The following is a 27819-nucleotide window of genomic DNA, read 5'->3' as shown; positions in this document are numbered from 1 at the left end:
TTTTGCCTGTTGCATTCATCATGTTACAGAAAGAAATGGCTAGGATTCGCTTTGTGAAAGTTGTAGCCCAAAACATGCAGAGGGCCAAATACTCCCAATTCCTCTTTAATTGTAGTACATTGTGCTGGAAAAGTAAATTTAGCCTGAATTCTTCTCTGTCCCTCTCTCTGTCCCTTTTTAACTGTCAGTCACTCTTGTGGAGTCGTCGTCGTCCCCCGTCCCATTCTGCAATAAAGGAGGGACTTCCTTCTTTATAAACACCTCTGTGACAGCTGCCAAAGCTGTTGGATCATTTTGTTACAAGGCATAGTACTAACATGTTCTTCCTCTTTTGTCCACACCTCTTTATTTTCTCTGTAATGTTTCCGTTGGTCAGGGATCAGATTCAAAAGAGTATGCAAATCATGTGAAAATCGCTCAGGCTCTTTATAGAGGAAGTACTGCACAGGTCATTAGGTTTATCATTTTAATCTCCATGAAACGATTTTCATCATTACCATGTTTGACTAACCAGATTCCTTTTCCTTTGGGTAATTGATTGTCAAAAGCAGAACACAGAGTTTAGCTCACAGATCATAAGGAAAGGCAGAGTGGTTTTCTAAATATTTCCATTGCCATCCTGTCTTGGGTAAATTAGCCCAGCGTGTTTGGGACATCCAGATGCGTGAGCCAATTCAGTCATTCTTTCCTTTCATTTTCAGTGACATATAGATCCTTGGTGGTTGTTTGTTGAGATGACGTTAATGTTGTATCAAACCTTGACTGATTTCATACAGGATTTTTAGTCAGAGTGGTTTTATTCCTGCAACTTACCATGTTTCTGGCAGTTCTTCTTTACTGACGCATTCATGTGTGTTACATTTGTTTGGAAAGTTCAAAACATATCCCTGTATCAAAACTTCCCTGTGTTTCTTGTACTTTAATATTTTCTTGCTCTTCAGAAGCCAAATGATTAAAAAAATAACCTTATGTTTTTATCTAAAGTTTTTGCAGAGGATTAATACGCTGTATAACTCAGTGGTATGCCAGTTAATAATATTCTGTGTACAGCTTGAAAAAGTTACATTTTGGAACTAATTCCTCCATTTAACAATAAACTTCCCAATCTATCAGTTAGTACCCAAACTAAATCCATCTCATTTAATTAATTTCTCTGGTTGTTGTTCCTTCAACTTTAGTGTCCTCATCCATAGAACTGAACCTTTTTCTAGTTCCATCTGCTAACATGGTTCCAGCAATAATAGGGGAGATCTTTGTGGTCACCATACAACTCATTGCTTCAGTGGCTTATCCTAACTCAGAGTTGTTGCAGGACATCTCTTTATCAGACACTTGCAAGGCATTCATTTGGCCCAAGCTTGTTCCCTTTGCTTATTCATGTAATATTAATGCCAGAGCTGGAGCTTCATTTAAGAAAGTCATAATTACTTCTCTATTGGTATGATAATCACATGTTGGTTTTTTTTGCCTTAACTTACTTGGTCATTCTATGTTTTATGATATGGTGTGTTTTTAACTGATTATTTTACTTGATTGTTGTACTATTGTTTTTAGTTATTGATATGTGTTTTAATTTGTTATTCTTTGTTTCTATGTTGGGCTCTGCCCCATGTTAGTTGCCCCGAGTCCCTCCGGGGAGATGGTGGTGGGATAGAAAAATAAAGTATTATTATTAAAGTATTATTGATATGATAATCACTACTAAATATCTTGCTATTTTTTAAAGAAAAAGCTGTTCAGAACGAGAATAAATTTGGGAATGTCACCCACGCTAATTTGTGATAACTAAAAAATTAAGGATATGAAGAGATGGAAATAAATATTTGATACATTATATATTGGAGAGTGATAGATAAAATCATGGATAATGGAATTGGTGGAATTGACTTATTGAAGAATTTATGGAAGCATTTTTGATCCACCTCAGCACTAGCTCTATCTAAATATTTCAGCATGGGCTTATTTTCCAGATTGGTTTGCTAGCTTGATACAGTTGCTAGGAGAACATTTTCCAGAAACAGGCAGTTGATGTTCATAGAGTCATAGAGTAAGGTTGGTAGGGTGTCTTAGCTCTAGTTGTGATTACAGGGATTTGAAGACATGTACGAGTATGTTAAGTTTTTCAGTCTAGTAGTATAATAAAATGTGATTAATATTGGCAGAGTACACTAGTTTAATTTCTTGACCATCTTCACTAGATCAAATAAAACAACAAATTATTGAACTGTAATAAAAACATAACAGTTCAGATTTTTTTCTTCAAATAAAGAAGGCTATAAAAACAATGTATATTTATGTTCATTTTCAAACATTTCTTTTAAGAGCATTGGACAGTAATTTTGTTGCTAAATTCATTGTAAGATGTTTTAAAATATGCTAAAGCAAAATGTTTTTTATCTATTTTAGGGATCTGGTTCTGATTCTTTGGCATAATTCTGCCCATATTTCCTTGCTCCCCTGTTTTTTATGCTCTTTTAATTATTCCTCAATACATCTTTGTATTTCCTCTCTGTTTCTCTTTATTCGTCCTTGAGCCTTCTATTGTAAAATTGGCTCTTGTAACTGCCTTCATGGTATTTCATAAAAGTTACACTAGTATGATTAAAGGTATTAACATTGTTGGTAAGGACTGTCTTTAAGGATCAAATGCCCATTGCTACAGGGAATTCTCTTGTCCCAAAGGTTTCTTATGTGGAGTGGGCTCCTGCTTCCTGTTTTGCTTGGACACCTTCTAAAAGCAGCATCTGTGGGAATGGTTGGTAGTGAGGGAGAATCCCTCCTTTTAATTTGCTTCTTTTAATAATATTGCAGGTCTCTAAATTGAGGAAGGTTTCTATCAAATATTCTCTTTGATGCTATGGTACAAATGTGGTACTAACTATATCTTTCTTTCTCATGCAGATGAAGATGATGACTTTGTAAATAAGGTGACTTCCCAAAAACCCAAGCAGAATGGGACATCTACTGGTGCTATTGAAACAACAGGAACATCAAAGACAGATACCAAAACAAAAATAAAAAGTAAACCTTTATCTCCAGTAAAACTAACACCAACTTCTGCAATTGATTATTTTGGAACTGCCAGCATACAGCGATCAGAGAAGAAACTGGTATCAAGCAAACGAAAAGAAGTGAGTAGTGCATGAAGGCAGCTTACTATCCTAGCCAATATGTGCTTTTGAGCACAAAAATTCATAAATTGAATAAGTTCATGAGCAATTCCACCTAGGCTTAGTTTGCGTTCAGGTAAATTCTGTTCCTTTGCTTCCACTATTATACAGTTCCATGTGGCTATAACTTCTGCCTTTTAAAATTGTATTTGGATATTGTTGGATTTATACCCTGTTTTGGGGTATTAGAGCAGCTCTCAAGATGCAGTATGATCACACTGAAATATATAAAAAGTCCATAAGACAGTGAACAAACCCCATAGAAAACCATTGCAAATCAGGAGGTACATTTACAATTGTGTTGATTCCCGACAGCCTACATTTTGAAAGGCTCTTGCAAAAGCAAAACCTTTATGACCCATCCAAAAGGATCAACAGAGTAAATTTTGGATTATTTTAATTTGGAGAGAATTTCATAATAATCATACCACCACCGAAAAGCTCTTGTAACCAGTGATAATTCAATTATTTGTGGTACATTTATTAAACAATGGCCTACCTGATCCTATAGAATGATTTCTACTATTGCAGAGTAAGCTTTTTTCTTTTCTTTTCTTTTTGCAGTAGAAGTGCACACCTTTGCTTGGTTAATGAGACAGTGGAAACAGTAATTAGAATTGGGCTGCATAGTTATCATTTAGAGGAAGTTAAGATGGCAGGTTTTTCATGATCTTGTTTGCTTAGTTGATTGGCATAACGTAGGTAACTTGCATAACTATCCCTAAAGAGGAATAAATTGAAAAGAGGAAGTCTTCCAACCTCAACAAACTTTGGGAGACAGCCATAGCCATTTGCTTAGTGAAAGGTTTCAAGGTTATTTCATCCTTTATAGCAATGGTTTTCAACCTGTGGGTCCCCAGATGTTTTGGCCTACAACTCCCAGAAATCCCAGCCAGTTTATCAGCTGTTAAAATTTCTGGGAGATGAAGGCCAAAACATCTGGGGGCCTACAGATTAAGAACCACTGCTTTATAGCATTCCCTCATCTTGTTTTTAATTGCCAGACATACATTCAACCCAAAGCAAATCAACAACGGTGCCAATTTGCTTTCTCCAAACCACAAGCCTTTCATTCATTTACTCTCTGATGTGTCCTCCTTCCCCGGTCAGTTAATCAATGATGAATAAAAGCATTTGATATACTTCTTTGCTTTGTTTTGAAGAATTATAAGCATTTATCCCCATCTCTGCCATTAATGCGATTACCCCCAGCCGTCCCACTGCTATGACATAAAATGTGAAGATCTTCAAGTTGAATATTAAACCAAAGATTGTAGTGCACAAGGGATACATCCCAAGACCCTTGTGGATAACTGAACTATGGAAAACAATGAATCCTATATTTTGATTATACTTGGGTCTGAGGTAGATTCATATCGGAGGACCTAGAGGGGTAAACAAACACTTGGGTATTTTTTGGAATGTGAGTATGTGAAACTGGATAAGGGGGTTGGACTGCATTTATTTAGTACAGTAGAGTCTCACTTATCCAACATAAATGGGCCAGCAGAACATTGGATAAGTGAAAATGTTGGATAATAAGGAGGGATTAAGGAAAAGCCTATTAAACATCAAATTACATTATGATTTTACAAATTAAGCACCAAAAGCACCATATTTTACAACAAATCGAGAAAAAAGCAGTTCAATACACTGTAACGTTATGTAGTAATTATTGTATTTACGAATTTAGCACCAAAACATTGTAATTTATCGAAAACATTGACTATACAAACATTGGCTACTAGCAAATTGACTACAAGTAAAGATAGACTTGCATAAAATGAACTTGCAGTAACAACTGTTGGAAGCTAAATCCATAAAACGTTCAGTCCTTTCTGCCTAGAGAAAAGGCTGTGGATTTGGGCAGGAGGCAGACTGTGTTGGATAATCCAGCACGTTGGATAAGCGAAGGTTGGATAAGCGAGACTACTGTACATCTAAATCTTGATTGACACTAACATTTCTCTTTCTCACTCATATCCTAACTCTTCTAATACCTCTAACTCTTTCTGTTGTACACACCAACCTATTTTTAAAATCCTCACATTCAATAATTTGCCATTCACTCCCAACTTTCCATATTTTCACCTTCTCCCAACATATCCTTACCGTATGACATACACTACACATTCCATAATAACCATATTTTACCTTAATTTATCCAATGAATGCAAATACATTTTCTACATAATTCCAGAATGTTGCAGTCTAGTTCTAAGATCTGTGAACCAAATGTAGCAGGTTTTGTATGGGATGGCCAAAATCAATCCTGTTTAAAAGTAAGAAGCACATATTCGTGCATCCTATGTTCATTATTTTTATCCTGTATGGAGCATTAGTATTTGAAGTATTTGAAAAATACCTAATTATTGATTGTGGGTCTTCTGATAATTGATTGTATGTGTCCATTTCTAACTTTGTGTAATTTTTCACATGCAAACCTGACAGTTCTGCACTAAGTAGCAAAACAAACATTTTCTGGTGTGCTAGGTGCTTTACTAGAACATCTGCATTAGGGTGTAATTTTATCAGTATATAGTTTGAAATGTATCCTGGTGCTCTAGGATCAGTGTGTCTGTGCAATTGATATGAATACCATTTATCACTAGACATTGATTTTTTTCTCCCTTCTTCATACATGCAGAATAATGTTGATTTGTTTTAAAGATAGTCTTTCAGATGAAATTTTCTGGTTTTTCTTCTCATTTTGAATAAAGTTATGTAGTGCTTCTCTGAATATGTTTTTAAAGTGATTTTCCTTATGGTTCTGGATTTTTTTTAAGGTCCAGACTTCACAAAGCAGGGATTTTACACTGGATGATGAAGCTATTGCCAAGCAACTACAGCTTGAAGAGAATACACAGGTAAAACCTCCTGACCAGGTGACTTTTCTTGATGTTGAAGTACTTTTGTCTGATTGATTTTAGCACAGTCTTCTTGAAGATTTCTCCATTTATTTATTAGCGTTGTAGGTTTTCGACGATGCATTGTTTGTAGCTGCATTCTACATTCTCTCCTTTCCCTTCTCTTTCTTTTACTTATCATTACTTCTTAACATTAATTTTATATATACTCACTGAACTGCCAGTTTTCTTTCCCCTCCCTATCCCACCAAAAAAGGTTGAGAAGTTTCTAACAAAGTATTGATTTCCAGTCAGACTTCAGAGAATGGGAAGGCACCTTCTAGACTTGAGTGGGACTGAGATGCACTGTAGGATATCAGTAGGGAAAAGGAGGAGAGATAATATTTTCCAGTCTTTCTAGTGTGTGCACTGTTACCCACTTATCTTGATTTCTCCAGCCCCCTGGAACACATGTTTGAAGGACACAAGGGGCTGTAGGAAGAAGAGGTAGAACTTAATCTCTGCCTTTCTGTAGCTGGGATATCTTGTGAGCAGAACTCCTCCTGGGAATATTTCCCTATATCTGTAGTCAAATCTTAATGTATAAACCTTATTCCATGTTGGTGATATCATGTGTAGCAGGGCAAGTGCTTTTTTGTCAATATAGAGCAGAGAATCAAACTGTAAAGAGCTTTAATTATCCTACTGTAAGATATTAGACGTTGAGCATCCCTTATCCACATAATCCAGAATATGGTTCATTTCAGTGACTCTGAGATCATGATACCTTTGCTTTCTGATGTTTCAGTGTAAACAACCTTTGTTTCTTATTCAATTTTTTAAACTTCTCTAAAATTTCCTTAAGGTGATGTGTATAAAGCGTATAGTAAACAGAAATGAATTTTGTGGATCCTATCTCCAAAATGTTATATACAATATTCCAAATTCTGAAAAAAATCAAAAATAAACTCCTAGTCCCAAGCATTTAGGATAAGAGATACTCAGTCTGTATCAGCCCACACAGAAGAGGCTTTGCTCATGTTTTTTACTATTGTTAATATCTGATAACATGATTACTACTTCTATAGCACTCAGTAATATATATTTAGTTCTGTAGTAGCTAAGACTAAAAATCGTTATAGTCAAATATTGTGCTCCTCAAATTAAAGAAATTCCTTTGGGTTGTCACCTTTCTTTTCTTTTCAAACTTCTTTTGATGAGTGAAGATGTTTTTTATGACTCGACGTTGTTGGCTGCCATTGCTAACCTTACTTATTAGCTCCATAACCATATTTGGGTTGCTTTTTTGTTTTGCAAATGCTTGCAAGGAAGGTTTTTTGGGACAGGAAAGTTGTGCTTCTTGCAAAACCTTAGAAGAGCGCCTTCCTTGCAAGCATTTGCAAAACAAAAGAGCGATCCAGGAAGATCGTGGGGAAAGCTGAGCACAGCACATGCACAGCTGAGGGAACTGAAGCCAGCCTGGTTCAGAATGCAAGCCAAGCGGGAATGTTTGGGGGGGGAGGGCTTTCCAAACACTTTTATCGCTATGATAACTGCCTAGATTTCAATGGGGACTATGGTGAGAACTAATATTTGGGTCTGGCTTTCAACTGAATATGGTAGATGTTTTCTCCTATACTTTGTTTATTTTTAATTCCAAAACGTAATGAACTTTCTGGATAGCCCTCGTATTTACATAATAATGATTAAATTACTGTATATGTACATACATTAAGGAACCACAGATAAGAGCATTTTCTGTGCTGTACTGCTTGCTTGACTTCCCTTTTTATTGTTGGATCTGTCTGAATTCAGCTCCACACTGAAAACAAGAAAGATTAATGCTGTTCATTGGTCTAAATATCCTTCTGTGGCTGATAATAATAAAACAGACCCTGTGGCATTTTTCTGCTTATAAAGTTATCTGTCTGAATCATGGGTTGATACAGGTTTTGATCTCATTCTTGCACCAAGATTAGATTTGTTTAATGTGTACAATACAATTCTTATCAATAAACCTCTTGGCAAGAATAAATTCGCTTTCCTCTAAAAACCAATATTTGATAAAAACATTATCTCAGTAAATGTTGAATTGTATTAAAGAGAAAATGAAGGATAACTCCTCATTTTTCTTCATATTGTATTCACTTAAGTCAGTTGTGTCCCTCCTTTGGTTTTTCCAAGTGTTCTGACCATTGGACAAGCTGGCCAAGGCTTCCGGGAGTTGGAGTCCCAAAAAACAGGCAATCCAAATGTTGGATGCCACAATTGCAAACAGGCCCATGCATGTGTTTGTACCAAGAAAGAAAGGCACATCAGGAGACAGAAAATCCAACTTGCTAAATAGGGAGTGTTGGCATGAAATTAGTAGGAGGAAGAGTGAAAAAAGAGGGTTGGTGCTAAGCAGAAGAATGAATAGTGTAGGGAAATTGAGCATATGGGAGATAAGAGTTCTCTATGTTGGTTTAAAATTGAACTGGGATGAAGAACTCGTTAGTGAGGAAATACTAATACTTGCTCTATATCATTGCAAACAGATGGGATTAATATTCCAAAACAGGGGATTAAAAAGCTTGGCAGTACTTCTAACACTATATCTGTCTTTATTTGCAGACACGCTAAAAATTGTTCGCAGTGTTAAGTAATGTGTTGCATGCACACTCTTTACAGGTGGAAAGACAACTGCACGAAGATGAAGAATTTGCTAGAACTCTAGCAATGTTGGATGACATCCCAAAGAAGAAAAAGGTAACATGTTATGTTCTCTTGGTACAATGATACTAAGTTCAATAAATCATTTATTTTCCCATAATACAGTGGGAAATTGGTATCTGCTGTGTTTTGGTTCCAGGATCCCCTGTCAATATCAAAATTAATGGATACTCAAGTCCTGTTATATATAGTGGCATAGTAAAGTGGTGTCCTTTATATAAAATGGCAAAAATTAAGGTTTGCATTTTAATTTAAAAAAATTCAAACTGTTGTTGGCTTGAGTCTGGTATTCAGAATCCATGGATGAAGAGGATTGATTGTACTTGGAAACTTTTAAAAATGCTGACTGAGTAACGTTTTGTTTTCAAGGAGAACAGATTCCAGCTTAAAATTTATGCCCTGAAATATCCGTTACCTGTTTATATTTTATCCATAATTTAAATGAAGGGCTGAGAACCAAGGGAAAAGTCAGTATTAGGCTGCAGTTAACAATAGACAAGAGCTCCTGAATAGATTCATTTCTTTTTTCTTTCTTCTGCCTTCTTTTTGTTTCGCCTCTGCTGGGTAGTTGGAGCTCCAACTGTTCAGCAGGCTTGAAGATAGATATCTTTTATCCCATTTTGATCTTTCTTGGCAGAGATTTGTGTTGGGAGAGACCAACTGGGAAAAAGTACTCCATGTGCCTTTGTGATATTACATTCAGAAGATGGACCAGGTGTCAGTTCTGGTCACAATCCTTTTCTGGTAAAGAATCAGTTGTTTCCAATAAGCCTAAATATAGTACTGATCCCTGACACATAGGAACATGACAATCAGTGACATATAATATGTTCAGGCTTTAACACAGCTGGCTAATCACCAGGAGCAATAGATCTTTACCAACCAAAAGGTTGGCAGTTCGAGCCCGGGTCAGGGTGAGCACCTGACCTTCAGCCCAGCTTACTGTTCACATAAGCAGTTTGAAAACAGCTGTAGCTGTGAGTAGAGAAATTATGTACCGCTTAAGTGGGAAGGTATTTTATGGCACCATAAAAAAGGAAAAATTAGAAAATGCAGGCGATCAAAGAAGAGGAGGAAAAAGTCTGATCAAGGGCTCGTCGTCATAGAAGATGGAGTGACAACACTCCTCTGTGTGGCTAGAATCAAGCACAACTTCCAGGATGCTGAAGTTGGAAAAATGCCGAAATATACTTCTGTTGTCTGTCCTGTATCTAATGGCATTGAATGTTTGCCGTGTATATGTTCTGTGATCCACCCTGAGTCCCCTTTGGGGCGAGAAAGGTGAAATATAAATGCTGTAAATAAATGAATAAAATAAATAAATAAATTTTGACATCTTGACATTGAGCATTTTCTAGTTCATGTGGTAGTGTCTTATGAGCTTTATTAAATTATCAACCTATTCATGTTTGCACTGTGGGATGATAATCTTAACATATGCTAGAGAAAAACGTGAGGATGTTTAATAGTCTCTTATTTTGTAAATTTAAGTTGAATACTTAGTTCAATATCAAAAATAATCTAGACTTTCAACACATTCGTTACTCATGAACATTCACTTTGTTCTTACTATTTTAGCCTCGAAAGGATCTGGCAGAGAAACAGGCAGTGTCAACAACCAAAATGAGTCCAGATAAAATACCAACCAATAAACAAGTTAATAGAGGTAATTCTTGTTCGAAGTAATACATTTTTAATATAAAGGGCTGTAGCATTTTATTTTATGCTTAAGACTCTTGTCTCTTCCCAGCAAAACCTCCCATTTCAACTTTTGACTCAAAACCTCATTCTACAATGGAGCAGATTCATTTGGATAGTACTAGAACAAGTCTTCAGCCAGAATCCTGTACTAGTAAAGAGAGGAAGGATTTGGGGACCAAGATATTGACCTCGAAACCTAGCTCCAAGTTATCAGCACTTAAGCAAAATGCAGAGAGTATTAAAAGAGAAAATGGGACTCCAAAAGAAGAAAATACTAGTAAAGAAAGTATGTATCCAAAAGGAAAGATAATTTCGCCAAAAGAGGAGAAAACACCTAAAAAGGTTTCTCCCCAAAAAGCTAAGGTAGGTCTGAGGAGTGCTTTTGAGAGATGTCATGTTTTGATTTTTAATGCATGTTGATGGAACTAAAAAGCTCTTCCGACCGTTGTCAATGGAGCTCTACGCCAGAGAGAAGTGTACCCTCACTTTGTGTGCATGTTCAGAGATTGCATATTATATAGAAAGTTCCCTTATGTGTTAGAACTGGAGATTGTGGGCTGTGTGTTTGTGTAAGAAATCACATGAAAGATTTTAAAAATAAAATTTATTTAGTGAAGACTAATATGTGCAATCATGCTGTGTTTTTCTTTCTTTTTAAAGTCTGTTAGCCCTGAAGACTCTGAAAAGAAACGAGCTAACTATCAGGCCTATAGAAGCTTCTTGAATCGAGAAGGTCCAAAAGCACTTGGTTCCAAAGTGCTGCCACAAGTAGGTCTAAGTATTGACTATACAAGAATATTATGTTCTCTGTGTTAGTAGAGCGTGGTGTCTGTATTGTTCTGGTGGGATGCAGGATTTCTTCTCAGACTTCCTCGTTAGAGCATATCTGGAAAAGAAAACTTTGTATGCCATTACTGAATATAATATCAATCAAGACAATCACATACAAAATTTTATTTCTGACCTTGAGTATTGCATATTTTATAACTGACCCTTTAAATGTGAAATATTGGCAATTGTGAATAAACTCTTACAGAAGATTATTCTCTTTTCAATTGGTAAAATGCATTAGTCCAATTTAGGCATAATATTTCTGATCTTGATGAATAGGTTTCCAAAGGGAAGATGAGTAGTGAAGCAGAGAATTCTCATTTTCCACATTTGCACCCCATGTTTCATCTGTATCCAGCTAAAGAACATTTAGTACATATGATAGAATGGATCAATAATTTTTAAAAAAAATCTCATTACTTGCTTTCTTAGAAGACAGTGTTTTATGTTATGTATCAATTGCTAAAAATGTAATAACTCCATGTTATACTTCTTTGACTTTAGGGTGCAGAAAATTGCCTGGAAGGTATGACATTTGTGATCACAGGTGTCTTGGAATCCATTGAACGTGATGAAGCCAAATCTCTAATCGAGCGTTATGGAGGGAAAGTCACTGGTAACATCAGCAAGAAGACAAACTTTCTTGTTAAAGGCCGTGACTGTGGATTGTCTAAGTGTGAGAAGGTAAATTACTCCAGATCTAATGTAACAATTTTTTGTGGTCATGGAATATCTTGCCTTAATAGCTAGTGACCTCTGATCCATACATTAAGCTCTTCTCCTATTCTACCAACCTCACATTTGTGGAGAACATTTTCATTCAGAGCTTCTTAGAACTAGCCATACTGGGAATTTCAAGAACTGTTGTCCAGTCTGGACAATAGTATTGTTTTTACTGGAGCAGATTTGAGTTTATTTCCTTTAGTATTTTGGCATCAGCATTGCCTTTGGAAGTGCAGCACAGTGATCGTCATCCTTGCTTTCCCCTACCCGCTGATATTCAGAAGTATACTGAATTTGAATCTCATTTAACATTTGTAGCTAATAATAATTGATTAACCTATCCTTCTTTCAGTTTATCCTATTGAATTCTTAGTCCACTGAGTTAATGGGCATTGCCATAACTCAATAGCGGTTACTACATAATATCCATTATGTGTAAATAGTTCTTTTTGTTTTTACCTAACCAACTTTAATTCTCAGTCTAGATGTGTAGGGATTACTCCCACTGTCCCAGTGAGCAGGAAAACTGCTTTAATCAGTTTAAATTAATTATTCTAAATTTTAATACTAAGTATAAGAAAAATAATTTTTTTGCCCCTCCATTATGTGTAAATAGTTCTTTTTGTTTGTTCCTAACCAACTTTAATTCTCAGTCTAGATGTGTAGGGATTGCTCTCACTGTCCCAGTGAGCAGGAAAACTGCTTTAATCAGTCTAAATTAATTATTCTAATTTTTAATACTAATATAAGAAAAATAAATCTTTTGCTGCTTTTGGATGCCCAACATCTTAACTTATACTCCAATACTGTAGTATTTTATGTCTGTTGCGCTAAGTCAAGTTCCTTCCAGAGTCTCATAATCATTTTAGTTCCCACTTTTCTGCAGTTTTATTTGCTGAGTTACATTTTTGGGGATAAATAAGCAATGAAGAAGCAAAGATATTTTGATCCTGATTCAAGTAAGGGTGAGAAATAGTCATTTTGTGTACAGAGTAGTAACAATAAGGAAGTTGGGAAACTTCCTTATTGTTAATGAGAAAAAATGTATTTAAACAGTGCCTACATTTTTATGTTTGATAATTTAGTGATGTTTCTTCATAAATGGAATGAGGAAGTACGGCCACTAGTGGACAGTGAAGCAACAGCTCCCCCTGTGGCCAGAATCGTGAAGCTGGAAAAATGTTAAATGCCTCGGTGTCTGTCTATACTGTATGTTGTTTGTCTGTTGGCATTGAATGTTTGCCATATATGTGTTCACTGTAATCCGCCCTGAGTCCCCTTCGGGGTGAGAAGGGCGGAATATAAATACTGTAAATAAATAAATAATAAATAAATAAACAGGTTTTTGATATACTTGCATAGTAAAACCAGTCTTCATTAATGCTATAAACAGAAACATAAAATACAGCAGGCCCCCTGGATCAATGGGAACTGTGACTTCAGCTGATTTTGGGTTCGGTTCTAGGACCCCTCATAGATATGGAAAAACACAGATGATCATGACCTATATTATCAAATGGTGCCATGTTCACGTTGCCGTCATTTAATTATATGGAGCATGATCATCCATGTTTTTCCATATCCACGTGGGGTCCTAGAACCGAACCATGTGGATCTCAAGCGTAGATTAAAATTTGCATGTGGGAGAAACCCAAGAGCAAAAGATTGCTCCTCATGTCATCCCAGAATGAACCTTCATGGTAAATCCAAACTTTTATTTACTACAGCTCTTCCTTTTTGTTATAGGCTTCAGCTTTAGGGACGAAAATAATTGATGAAGACGGTTTATTTGATTTGATTCAGAAGATGCCAGGCAAGAAATCAAAGTATGAAATAGCAGCTGAAGCAGAGGTTTGTACCAATCATTGTTAATTTCTTGCTCAGAGAAATATCTGTTAATCTTTCGTAAACTTTCTGTAAGTGTAAAACGAGAATTTTTTTGGCTTCGGTACAAACAATGCTGAAACATCAGTTTTGAAATTATAAATGGGGGGACTAAACAACACATGATGCCAAAGGGTTTGTGATCAGTCTTCTAAATTTGGAGTAGTAGTAGGATTAAGTGTCTATGAATCTGACTGTAGCAGTATTACTGGGATGGGAAGATACTTTTCCCCAAACACGGTTTTTGCAGTAATAATGCCTTCCTAAGTTGCTTTTCCAGGGATAAATGATAATAAATTATGTCTACGCACTTGCAGGACTCCCTCCATCTTTGTTTGTTTTTTTAGAACACTGTGGGTTGCTATTGTTGCCTGTACAAATTGTGTGCTAGTGGGCCAAAATACATAGGTTCTTTGTATAGATAGATAGGAATTTATGAGTGATCTTACTGACAGAACTGTAGATAATCTTTCAAGGAGGTCTTCTTTTGTCTTTAAAGGCAAAGAAAACAAAACCCACCAGAGAGAGCACCCCGCTGAAAGGTGAGGCAGTTAAAAGAAAAATTAGCCCAAAGAAAATGGAAAGTGAACCAGAAAGGGAGGCCTCCACCTCTGCAGACTTCAAATCCGTCAAGAAAGCAACTGTGGATGTGAGGAGGGGCTTGGACTTTGATGAGGAAACCTTAGAAAAAAAGCATGTTTCAAAAGATACTGGAAGCTCAGTTCAGCAAACAAGTGAAGGTGGCACAGAAGTATTACTTTGGGTGGACAAATACAGACCTACAACCCTTAAAACAGTCATTGGACAACAGGGAGACCAGAGTTGTGCCAATAAACTTTTACGTTGGCTTCGAAACTGGCACAAGAATACTTCAGGAAATAAACACGGTAATTAGATAAGAAATTATTAGTAGATTTTTTAAAAAGATTAGAAGTGCAGCTGTTATACAATGAAATATGGTAGATCCTGTTCTCCTGGAGTCCTAGTCTTAACACTCAAACTAACTGATTATGCTAACTGTCTTTTGATACTAGTAGTGTGTGATTATCTTTAATACTGTGATTATAATCACAGTGATAGAATACATAGACAGTGTGAATATTTGTGTCAGTTCATTGCAGACTTGCAAATGATACCTCAACAGTTACTCCTCCATATACAAGTAGTGTGTCACTTATCTGAAATGCTTGGGGCGAAAGTGTTTAGGATTTCAGATTTATTTGGATTTTGGAATATCTGTTAAATGACAGGAATCTAAACATAGTCCTTGGTAGAATCCGTAGCTCCCACCATTTCATGAATCCTCATGTCTCTCCAGTTTGCATTTCATTTGTTTACTATTGTTGTGCATGAGATGAGAGGGACTGAGGATCTGAGAGTTTGGATATAATCAACCTGATACTGTATTCAGGAAAAAAATACAGTACATACTGTACAAGAGGGAGCCGCCCGCTTTAACTTGCAAATGAGCAAACAGGACCACTGCTGCAATACGTTTTGGATTTTGAAGTGTTTCAGATTTCTGCATAAGGGATGCTTTACTTGTAGTACTACTTACATCCCCTATATCTCTATTGGCAATTTTTGGTGGCCCCTACATCTTGAAAAGGACAAGGGGAATTGTTTCTGTTTCACTGAGAGTCGCAAAAATTTACCTGTTAATCCCTTTGCCATTAAAGTGGTCTGACTGGATACATTTTTGCTCCATTTCATCTACAGTAAAATCCAGTAAGTTTGGAAGCAAAGATGATGGGGCTAGTTTCAAAGCAGCTTTACTCTCAGGCCCCCCTGGGGTTGGTAAAACTACTACAGCTTCTTTAGTTTGTGAGGTGAGTTACTTTTACGTTTCTTTAATGTGAATGATGGATGCAGGAAGTCTGGTCCGTGTTGATGGCTTTTCATTATACCAAGCCAAAAAGCCTCTCTACAGAATAACTATAGAAATGTTTGAATGTTTTATACTTTTGTGATATATTGGAACTTGATAGTTGCTTTCCCAGTTGAATATGCTTTTCAAAACCAATCTGCATATTGTACTTGCTAGATAAGAGCAACCAGCTTTGTACAGTGAGAAGACTCAAATGCTTCGGTCAGATATGTAGACTGGCTTTATTTCTTTTGTCTCTCTCTGTATATGTCTTGCCTTATGCAAGCCTTTCCTAAGCTAGTGAGGCATATTAGTTGGGAATTGTGATGTTAGAGAACACTGTCTTGGAGGTGGTTTCCATGGTTGCCTTTCTGGCAATTGGAAGTGAGGAGCAGGATAAACTATGCTTGTTGTTTTAAAATTATGTTCACATAAAACATTTAACTACAGTGTTAGCGGGGTTGTGAGGTTGTCTCATAATTTTAAATGAAAATAATTAGTTTTAAAAATAATTAAATAACAGTATCTCATAGTGTCCTGTTCCATATGTCTTATTACTGTTCTGATGCTCTATTTTCATAAAATGGAAGCTTATAGCACATGTTTCCAGCAGGCTTTCTTTCTCCTTGAGAACATTTCATTCTTGATAATCAGAAAAATCAACATAATGGTAGAGGTGTCTTTGGGTAAATAACAATAACAAGTTTAGGAAAGATCCAAACTGCTTTGAGGTTAATGAATAGAGTCACACCATCACATTGGTGGCCATAAGGTGTTTCTGTTGGGATCTTTTAATGACACTGCTTTCTGGTTTGTTTGCTGGGATTAGGAACTCAACTTGAGCTATGTGGAGTTAAATGCAAGTGATACACGCAATAAGAACAGCCTGAAGGAAGTGGTTGCTGAATCCCTAAATAACACCAGCATTAAAGGTTTTTGTTCAGGTATCCTTGCTTATCACTATGGATTTTATTCTTAACTAAAACAATTATGTGGACTTAGCAGCATCAGTTCACACTTCTACCAGTGCTGTATTTAAGACCCTCAAAACAAAACAGAAGAAGTTTTAGGCGCCTCCCTTTTCTTACTACTTTAAAATAAATGGTAGGATTTTTAGAAATAAATATTGTTTGGAGGTAAGAGCTCTGTGTAAATCTCTTGTTTTCTATCACCGTCAGGAGCATCATCTACAGTCAGTACAAAACACGTCCTAATCATGGATGAAGTGGATGGAATGGCTGGCAATGAAGACAGAGGAGGGATTCAGGTAAAAACATCTTAGGAGAGTGTTATAGACTTAATGAATGTTATGTTCACACAATTTTGTATTAAATTGAAGAATGGAAAGAACTCTAATCATTTTTATGTATGTCAAGGTTAACTGAGGCTAGAACAATATAATCATATTATAAACCCACCAAGGCCATTGCATTTCCACTGTGGTAAGATTGCATGCTTCTGTGAGGTGAGAGCCTATATTGATGGCAGCAAAGCTGCCTGTAGAGTCATTCCTGTGACTTTTTAAAGAGAATTATTTTCTGTTTTCATGCAGTGAACTTTTTGAGACACACAAAAATATATGAAAAGCTTAATTTAAAGTGGACTCAAAAAGGTTTTGCATTCTCTGGTACTATTAGCACTTTGAATATCCTTTAGACCAGTGGTTCTCAAACTGGGATCCTCCAGATGTTTTGAACTTCTGCTCTCACAATTCCTAACAGCTGGTATGATGGCTGGAATTTCTGAGAGCTGAAGTCCGAAACACCCAGAAGAGCACAGTTTGAGAACCCCTCCTTTAGACTATTAAACAATTGTCCTCTTCTTAAATAGCAGAAATACTTTAAAATGTCCAATTTATACAGTGATATGGTCATCTCAATACAGAGAACTTCACAATGATGTTGCAATTTTTCTTTTCAGGAGCTGATTGACCTGATTAAACACACCAAGGTTCCTATTATTTGTATGTGTAATGATCGGAATCATCCCAAGATCCGTTCCCTTGTCCACTACTGTTTTGACCTTCGCTTTTACAGACCACGTGTAGAACAGATTAAGGTAAGTAGTTAATGTTAGGGAGTTGAAAATAAGAAATTGACTTTATTACCATAAGAAAATAAGAACAAAATTTCTAAATAAAGTGGCCAAAGAGAGGCTTCCAAGATACTTACAAGCAGTGTGCACATGCATCACCTGCATTTACGTGATTTAGCGCTAATAATGTGTGTGGCCCAACAATTGTTCATTTTTTAAAAAATGCTTGTAATGTTTTTATGTCATTCTGCATTAATTTTCATATTGGGATTAATGTGTAAATTCATTGCAAAGGATTTGTGTTCTTTGTACTGCTGATGTCATCTTTATGCTTCAGTTTGAAATGTTTACAATATCTTGTGAAGATTATTATGCCCAAAGAAGCACACATATATATGAAATATTGCATATTTTCTAGGTCTACTCATTTTTTCACTATTTAGGCAAATCAACTGAATCATCTGTTTTCACTGCATCCTTCTCTCAAATCTAGGCATTTGTGGGGATGGGAGGGTGGGGTGGGGTGGGAGCATAGGCATGTAAAGAAACACTTTGGCAGCAGTCTCAAATTGTAAAAAGTTAGATGTAGTGGTGAAGGTTTAGGGACAGGGCACTCCCTGTTTGAACATCATCTATCTTACTCAGAACCTGAAACATAGTCCATCCTCATTCTGAAACATTACATTACTCACAACTCCTCTCCTCGGTTTGTGAGTTCCTGCTTTGCCATCCAGTCAAGCTATTCTCTCTCTGTCCTCCTGTCTAAATTCCTAATTTAATCATTCACAGTTGTTAGTCATGATGTCTGAATCGGAAGCAGGAAGAAACAGAGGAGATATAAGAGGACTCCGGTTTGCCTTCCAAGAATTGAAGGCATCAGAAGAAGAGAAATTTAATTCTCGGGATGGGTGGGAGGAACAATCCACAATGCCTCGATTTCCCCCGCATGCTAAACCTAACCAGCTGGAGCTCAATGCTATTTTTCTGTTTTTACTATTGAACCCTATTTTCCCCATCGTTTTTATTTTCCTGCACATCTAACCGGACATATTTACCCTTCTTCAGATTGATATGGGCAAAATAATTAGATTAGAATGGAAAGATTTTTTTTTTAGTTAGAATGGATTCAGTGTAGAAAAATTTGGAGGCCAAAGACAGAATACCAGAGAGCTTGAATAGTTCTCATGGGAAAGCTTTAAAAAATCAAAAACCCTGATATCCGCAGATCTGTAGGTCTTGGAGAGTGAGAAGCATAGTGATTTGAGGAAAATATATTTATTAGCTTGAGTGAAAGCAAAGGAGAGGAATTAAAACTGAATGGAAATGGAAAGAAAATAGATAAAGAGTTCAATGATGCTACTAACCAAAATGACAGTTACCCTATTTAGGAATTGTTAAGAAAATGTTTATAACCTGAAGCAAGAATGAGACAGAAACCTGGTCTCTTTAGCAGCATGCAGTACCAGGAAAGAGGGAAATGGAAACATAAATAAAGGCAAAAATAAATTAGAAATTAAAGTTACATCTACAGCTGGTTAGTTTGTTCAGAAGAGCAAGAGAGATGCTTATCTCAACAACATGGAAATGACTTTGTTGCTATCCTTTTTTTTCTCCAAATAATTTTTATTAAATATTTCCAAATACAAAGTAAAAATAAAATTCATATTAAAATGAAGTCTTTTCCTTACCCTCAGTTGCCATCTTGAAACTGAGAATTCCATACAGAGAGTGATGTAACACTCCATATAATTATATATTAATTCTGTAATTCTGTAAACTTATGAAAATATATGCATGTGTGTGTACGTATAGTTTTTTGGCCCATGTTGAAATAATTTGTTTCTTGCAGGGTGCAATGATGTCTATTGCCTACAAAGAAGGACTAAAGATTCCACCGCCAGCGATGAATGAAATAATCTTAGCAGCTAATCAAGATATTAGACAAGTGAGTTTTTTTATCACTTCAGGTATTATAGTTGCGTTCTTCAGTAATTTATGGATCTGTCCAATATGAATAGAGTTTCAGAATTTCAACAATTAAATACAAATAGTTTACTCTGTAGAGTTTGCATTGCTTGAAAGATTAAATGTAGGTTTGTTTGTAGCTTCCACAAGGCACTGCTAGCAAACTGGAATCGTTTTTTTTTGTTCTGTTGTTCAAAGGTACTTCACAATCTCAGCATGTGGTCTGCAAGAAACAAAACCCTGACTTATGATGGTGTTAAAGAGGATGCCAGCAAAGCTAAAAAGGATATCAAACTGGTAAGTGAAGCATCATTGTGTTGTGTTCCAAGGGAGTTTCCTGCCCCATAAAGCAGGAATGAATTAAATACAAAGTAGGGGAAACATCACAGCAACGCTGTAGTGCATTTTAAAAATAACGTTCTCAAGAAACAAGAAATATGGTCTTGCAGTGGCTCCAATAATGTCTGACTTCTTAATATATTTGCAGAATTGGTTAGCTATACCAGCATCTTTAAATGTTCAGATGTCTGTTGTCTGCCTTACGGAGGAGTGGTTGGCACGTCATATGAAGCCATTGTAGCAAATCCTTGGATAGGTATTACTGGTGGCTTGAAGTTACTTTAGGCAACATGTGACAAAGGTCTTCTTGGTGATAAAGGACATTAAAATGCATTTGTTTGAAACCTGTATTTTTGCAGGGCCCTTTTGATGTTGTCAGGAAGGTTTTTGCTACTGGAGAGGAGACTTCTCGCATGTCCCTTATTGACAAAGCAGACTTGTTCTTCCATGACTACTCTCTAAGCCCACTTTTTGTCCAGGAGAACTATATCCATGTACAGCCAGCAGCTTCTGGGTAAGGTCATATTATTCTATGATAAAGATCATTTCATTACAAACTTAGAAAAGACATTTATGGGTGGTTAATACAATTGATCATTTCTCCCTACAGGAATGATATGAAAAAACATTTGATGTTGCTTAGCAAAACAGCTGATAGTATATGTGATGGTGACTTAGTTGACCGACAGATTCGCAGTCAACAAAATTGGAGCCTTTTACCCACACAGGTGACCTTCTTTTTACTTCTAGTGTCTGTTTTTGCTGTTCAAAATTTCTGCCAACTGTAGGCACACAATATGCCCATTACTATGTAATACGATTTTTGTTGCTGGGTTATAAATGCCATTTCATAATTGGTTCTACCATAAAAAACATGGAAAAGATTTATTAAACTGTAAGAACTTTGTTTTTTTGGGACATCCTGCTACACATATTTGCTGTAGTTTTTCAATGAATATCTCACAGAATCTCAACCAATTCAACATAGTTTGTTGGAGCCACGAAAACAAAGTTTCTGGAGTTTAACAACTACTTTCAAAGTGAGTAGTACACAATTACACAGGATATAACACTTTCAAACCAGGAACAGATTTTTTTCTAAATTTTGTTACATAGTGATATATTTAAAGATTATGTGCACAGAATACTTTCCTTCTTTTTCCAGTAATGTAATACTTTCCAATCCTCTGAGGCTGACAATTTTCAGGGTATATACACAAAATTGTATTGATGTGTAAAAAAATCTGTCAGCAAGACAGGTGGTAAAAAAAATGGAATTTAACGAAGTGAGTTCACATTTTTTTTTCTCTGAATCCTAATGTGGTTAGAACAAAACAGCTATCAAGTAACAGGCTCAATAGTGCTACTTTGAAAGATCTGTCAACCCAATACAGATTTCCAATGTGAGACTTGAACTTATGGGCTTTAACTGAAGACCCTTTTGAACCACTGAGAATTTGAGTGTGTTTACTTTCAAGTTGGCCTTTTTGTTGCAGTCATATTTGTTGGGAGAGTCTCCAATTTGATAGCCTAATTGGGTAAACAAGAACTTATGTCAATATTCACATGACAAATTTAGTGGTTAAGATGCTGTACTATCCTGTAGCCTCTGATTGACAAGTCCTGATCAGTTTGTGATGAATTACTTCCTGTTTTGGTGTGTGATCAATTGGACTCCAGTACAGAATATTTAAATTTCTTCTTCTGTCTCCGTTGAAGTATAAACTTGGATTATGGCAAATCTGATGGATTTACACTGAAGGATTACTAATGATTTTTGGTCAGACTTTACATTATATCCTTGGACTGCTTTTGCGACATCTCTCTATTCATACAACTCCTTTTCTTAGATTCCCATTTCTTGAGTAAAACATTGTGTAATTGTCTGGCTTAAAATATCCTTTTCCCGTCTACTTTAGCTTGGTCTCACCCAGTACTGCAATGTTTCTACCTTCCATTTCTTGTTTCAGTATGTCTAACATCCCAAATTCATGCTTCTCACATTCCATGTGCAAATTTGGGCTTTCCTGTTACAGTAGAGTCTCACTTATCCAACACTCGCTTATCCAACGTTCTGGATTATCCAACGCATTTTTGTAGTCAATGTTTTCAATATATCATATTTTGGTGCGAAATTTGTAAATACAGTAATTACTACGTAGCATTACTGCGTATTGAACTACTTTTTCTGCCAGATTTGTTGTATAACATGATGTTTTAGTGCTTAATTTGTAAAATCATAACTTAATTTGATGTTTAATAGGCTTCTCCTTAATCTCTCCTTATTATCCAACATATTTGCTTATCTAACGTTCTGCTGGCCCGTTTATGTTGGATAAGTGAGACTCTACTGTATTTATAAACATGTTCACAGTTGAATGTCCATGTGGCTTGAGTCCAGTCAAGTCATTAACCATAATGCTTCTTGGAGTTGTTCTCTATTCTACCCCAGTTGCTCATTGAGTACTATCCACCTCATGAGTTTCATTTTTTGGCACTATGTTTTGTTTTATTTTGGATTGTTTTGTGATGGGAAAGTTTTGTCTTTTAGCCCTTTTCTAAATAAAGTTCATTTGACTCATTTCAAAAGTTGGAAGTTTTAGAATCAATAGACTCGTCATTGTGTTACTCGTTACCTAACAGTGTACCCTTTAAGAAAGCATGCAGTATAGCTGAAGGTTTATAGAGGACTTGTTGAGTTCTTCCCCAGCTTTTACCCTATTGTATCAGTTGGATATTGCACTGAAGAAGAATAATTTCAGCTTTTCCTTTTTACTCAAGTTTCATTGATCTTTTGAGGAGCCTAACGTTTCTATTCTTTAAGCACAGTTCTACAGAATAATGTTTTGCAATGTGATTGTTCGACATTCAGACTACACTGTATGGAAAAATCTCTTCCTATTACTGCTAAAGCTAGAAGTAGGGCAGAAAAAAATTCTCAGTAGTTAATGCTACCACTACCACCACCTCCTCCTTCTCTTAAATGGGAAAGCGGGTAAATTCAACATAATTCATTTTAATCAATTGAAATTAGAATCATTGGCATTTGTTTAACATGTTGTCTTGTTGTGCTGTTATCGCAAACTCATATCCTTTAAATATTGTTGTATGTGGGCAATGCTACTAGGTCTTTGAAGGCTAGGCCTGGGAATCATGGCAAGATAAGGAGTAATTAGAGTCAAGTACCATTTAGTGCCATTGAGAGTTCTTATAAATGGGCAGAGATTTTTCTCTCTCTCTCTCCCGAAAGACTTCCAAAACAACTATGTAACAGAGTGGACATTGAAAGGGTAATATTGCAAAGATAGGCTTACTTAGATTTTACTTTAAATTCTCTTAGTCCAGTATGGGAAAATGATTAGTCTTATTAGAGTGTGTGTGAAAGTACAGTTCTGTACCTTTAAAGTTGTTGCATTTATTGTGTGCGTGTTTGTGCATGACATATTTAACAAGGTTGCGTTAATGTGAGGCTGGGAAGCGCTGTTTGCTTATTCTGTTTAGTAACAGATAATTATGGAAACTTATCTATGTAGGTTTGTTCTCTGTATGTCACTCTGATAAAAGGAGTGGAAGATCTTTGTTAATGTGACATTTTGCTTCAAGACTAACAAGACTAATAGGTTTATGAAGAATTTCACCCTAATTCAGAGGAATTCCCTCTAGACATTGAGTTCCGGCATTATAAATGGACAGAGTGTTTTATAACTCACTTAGACATGTTGACATTTTTGGCCATACTAGCACACAAATGAGGAAAGGGAAATAATGACACTGAATACAACTTGAAATAAATGCACTGTTTTAGTGCTATTGTCTTTTGTTGATAGGTTTTGTATCAAAATGTAATTATAACACCAATTCATGGAATTTTATATTCTTGGTGACACAGTAGTGCTGAATTTATAAACAGATTTATATTCAGTGTATTTGTACCATATTTAAGTTGATGCTCCTCCTTTCTTTTTGTTTGTATTTATGTTCTTGTTAAGGCTAGGCGAAGCAACAGGCAAAAATGGAGCTATTCTTTTTGGTGTAGTGGATGAGTTCTGCTTTCACTCTTTTCCGTTTCAATACATTTTCTAAGACACTGTTTTGCATCTTCTATATAAAGCTAATCAATGTTTTATTTCATCATTCAGGCCATTTATTCAAGTGTCCTCCCTGGGGAGCTAATGAGAGGCTACATGAGCCAATTCCCAAGCTTCCCAAGCTGGTTGGGAAAATTTTCATCAACAGGAAAACATGACCGTCTCATTCAAGAGTTGTCAATGCACATGAGCCTCAGGTAATACTAATACTAGTAACTAGATTAATTCCCTGATTTAAGCTATGTAACTGACACACATTCTATACTACCCAGCAGGCAAAATGTACAATAACACCAGAGATATGAAGTGTTTCTTTAGTAGAGGCAAGAGAATCAGTGCTACAAGTCAGTGCTAAACCTTTGGCATTTTTCTAGACTGGGATAAAAGATTTGCTAGCTATTGCACTGACATTTGAGATGCAGCATGCTATTATGGTCAAGTTTAGAAAAGCTTTCTGGGACACCTACTAAACCCCTTTTCTCTTTCCCTATAGGACGCATGCAAGCAAGAGAGCTGTAAATCTTGAATATTTGTCATACCTACGGGATGCAATTGTGAGACCTTTGTCGCACCTGGGAACAGAAGGAGTGCATGATGCTATAGCAGTGATGGATTCTTACTCCTTGTTGAAGGAAGATGTTGAAAGCATCATGGAAATGACCAGCTGGGGAGGAAAGCCAAGTGAATTCTCTAAACTCGATTCCAAGGCAAGTCACTTCTAAGTGTATGCATTTCAAGTGGTCAAGATGACCTCTTGAAGAGCTATAGTTCCAAGTTAGCAACCTGTTGTGTTTTAAAGAAGGCAGCAGGATGTTTTCGGTAGGCTATAATAACCTTCTGCTAGATTCTTTGAAGTATAGAAGACATGTTTACATATAGAGCCTATAACATACAACACCTAAATTGCTGAAAGTAACTTATTGGAGGTAACTCTCTTAGTCACTTGCTGAAGAACGAAATTGGAAGAGGACTTTGAAATGACTTTAGATAGTACACTTTAATCTTGTTTTTGAAATGAGTTCAGATTAGGTTTAGAGGTCGCCAATATACACACACTGGCTGCTTTAGGGGTAGAACTAGGATCAGATGATATGTTCTTCTTTTGTCTGGATCCATGCTATGGAATCGTGGGATGTATAGTTTGGTGAGGCAGCAAGCACTTTTTGGCAGAGAAGACTAAGGATCTTGTAAAACCACAAATTTAAGGATCCTATAGCACTGAGCCATGATGGGAAAGGTGGTTTCAGACTGGATTAATTCAACAGTGCATGTGTGCTTAGAAAAGCTGGGACTTCTCTATTACTTAATGTGGACAAAAGTGCAATTTGCCCATTGGTGAGAAAAGGCTGGCAGCAGTGGCAAAGCTGTTTTTCAGAGAAGTGTGTCCATCACTATTGGTCTTCTAATTGCAGGATTCTGGAGCAGCTTTCAGTGCACATGGAATTCAATGAATATACAGTTTTAAAATGGCTGATATAAGGACTAAAATGAAACCTCAGTAACACATCCATCTTTTTATCATGAACAGGTTAAATCTGCTTTCACACGAGCCTATAACAAAGAGGCACATCTTACACCATATTCACTGCAACTCGTACAGAAGACAAAGCGACGAGCAAGTTCTGCAGTGGATGCAGAACAAAATGAAGAACTGGAAGCTGATGAAGCCCAGTCTGGAAATGAAGAAGAGACGGTTGAAAATGATGCCATGATTAAGGTAACTTTTCAACTGGCAGTGAAATTGAACTCAAATGGGTGTAACTGAAAATCAGGCTAGCTTCTGGGGTTTGATAAAACCAAGGACTGGTTTATAGGGAACTTTTCTTGTGAAAATTGTTGCTATATTTATGTATGTGTGCCTTATTTACAATGGAGAGAAAAAGTATTGACATGCCTTTAGGTCTTTAATCTTTAGTACAAACAAATTAAGCTATTGCTAACATAACAATTTTTGTAGCTAGAAAATAAATGGTAGCTTTAAAGCTGAATAGACCCCTCTCTTTGGCCCATCAGTAAGATATGATAGAATAAAGTACGTAAGTTATTACTATTATTTTATTAAGTTGCAACTTGCATTTTCCCCAAAGTTGTGGATGAACTGTAATAATTTTTTAAAAATATGTACATTAATTTTTAAAAAGTGCTAGGTGTTCTGGGTATCTTTGATCAAATATACATTTGTGAGATATATATATTATTTTTTGGCAGAAGAAAGCCAAGACTACCAAGCAACCAACAGCAGAAAAAAAAGAAGAAAAGAAAAAGGGGAAAGCAAAGAAAAAGTCCAAATGAATTTCTTCTGTGCTGACAAAACTCTGCAAGCTTTGTAATCATATTACTTTATGTTGGCTTGTAGATAAAACAAATGGGATCAAAAGCCCGTTGGTGGTGATACACCTGCTGTGTTTTGGTATTACTTCACAAACGTGATATAGTGACTCCTTTGGATATTGCAAAAATCTAATGTTCCAAAAGACTTTTGACATTATTGTCCAGGAGAAAGTTGAGGCATTTAGAGTTAGCTAACCATTGTCGTTATGTCTATGGTTCCATTCTTGTGATGTCCAAACCCAGCAGGACTTAACACGCTTGCCAAAGAAAGAAAGCTGGTTAGGAAAGAAACGTGACGAGAGATCTGTGTCCTTTTGGGTTCAGATCACATGATAACAAGATGCAATGCCCAGGATTTGTTCCGTCGCTCCTACTGACTGGCCATTGTATACCAGCCAGGAAACTCTTCCACAAAACAGTGTTCTGGTTTGGAGATGTCTGCACACAGCCACGGATCAGCTCTAAATGAAATAATCTTTATATTTAGATTTTTGTAAATATGGACAGAGTTTACCAGTGTCTTGGAGAAAAAGCACTGGCCTTTTCAGTGTGTACTTCACCTTTGCAGAGCAACCGATATTTTTAAATAGATATTATGTTATAACAGATATGTACATAGTATATACTGAACATGCCCTAAACTGGATATTTCTTTTGTACATGGTGAGAGTGCAGCAATGTGTAAAAGTTGCAATAAAACTAGTTTCATATTTTAAATTATTTTTGCACTTAAACTGGGTAACAAAGCATTATCTTGCCTAAAGACAAATTACTTGCTTTTTGTTTGACAATAAAAACAAGATTGTAAGACCGCTAAATGTATTTCACACACCACATGGTTCTTCCACTACAGATTGAAGTAGTGATATTCAACTGAAGAGCCCACCTAGCTCCATCCTACCATTTTAGTTCGTAATTGAAAGGTTATACTTTGCAGTGAAGGATCATTTTAGAATAGCCAGGAAGAACAATCCACATACTAATGGGTTAATTTGTCTGTGCCAAATCAACTAGATAGAAGTATTAAGGATTGCTTCCTTTCTGCAAAGATTTTATCAAACTTGACCTAACTAATATGTGCCCTGCAAGCGTATCCTACAGCCTAAATATTTGATGCATCATTTAAATATATATTACACAGGGAATACGGCTTCATGGTAAGTACAACTTTTCATTCTCAAAATGGCATAGGAGGATCTAGTTGCATTTATCCACGCTTCTGTAATAGGGCTGAACCCCACTAAGCTACTATAGATGGAAATAGTTTGCTTAAATGCACGTTGAGCAGACTTGTATCTAACTTGCACTGCCACACAAACATTGATTGG

At 36.2% G+C, this 27819-nt stretch overlaps 1 protein-coding gene across 1 annotated transcript in view; it reads left to right on the top strand.

Annotated features, from left to right (window-relative positions):
• The window catches only part of rfc1 (replication factor C subunit 1), a 40326-nt gene extending 13023 nt beyond the window's left edge, over nt 1–27303 (top strand). Inside the window, exons 5-25 of the mRNA XM_062982230.1 lie at nt 2902–3131; nt 5957–6037; nt 8687–8764; nt 10307–10394; nt 10479–10792; nt 11090–11197; nt 11765–11944; nt 13730–13834; nt 14367–14754; nt 15587–15696; nt 16564–16678; nt 16913–17001; nt 17655–17792; nt 19618–19713; nt 19932–20030; nt 20432–20586; nt 20683–20800; nt 24212–24357; nt 24654–24867; nt 25689–25877; nt 26369–27303. Coding sequence (XP_062838300.1) covers nt 2902–3131; nt 5957–6037; nt 8687–8764; nt 10307–10394; nt 10479–10792; nt 11090–11197; nt 11765–11944; nt 13730–13834; nt 14367–14754; nt 15587–15696; nt 16564–16678; nt 16913–17001; nt 17655–17792; nt 19618–19713; nt 19932–20030; nt 20432–20586; nt 20683–20800; nt 24212–24357; nt 24654–24867; nt 25689–25877; nt 26369–26452 — 3125 coding nt within the window. The 3' untranslated portion in view covers nt 26453–27303. The remainder of the gene's footprint in view (nt 1–2901; nt 3132–5956; nt 6038–8686; nt 8765–10306; nt 10395–10478; nt 10793–11089; nt 11198–11764; nt 11945–13729; nt 13835–14366; nt 14755–15586; nt 15697–16563; nt 16679–16912; nt 17002–17654; nt 17793–19617; nt 19714–19931; nt 20031–20431; nt 20587–20682; nt 20801–24211; nt 24358–24653; nt 24868–25688; nt 25878–26368) is intronic.
• The last annotated feature ends 516 nt before the right edge of the window (nt 27304–27819 follow it).

The sequence above is a fragment of the Anolis carolinensis genome, chromosome 5, assembly GCF_035594765.1.
Source record: "Anolis carolinensis isolate JA03-04 chromosome 5, rAnoCar3.1.pri, whole genome shotgun sequence".
Lineage (NCBI taxonomy): Eukaryota > Metazoa > Chordata > Lepidosauria > Squamata > Dactyloidae > Anolis > Anolis carolinensis.
This window is presented reverse-complemented; position numbering and strand designations above follow the sequence as displayed.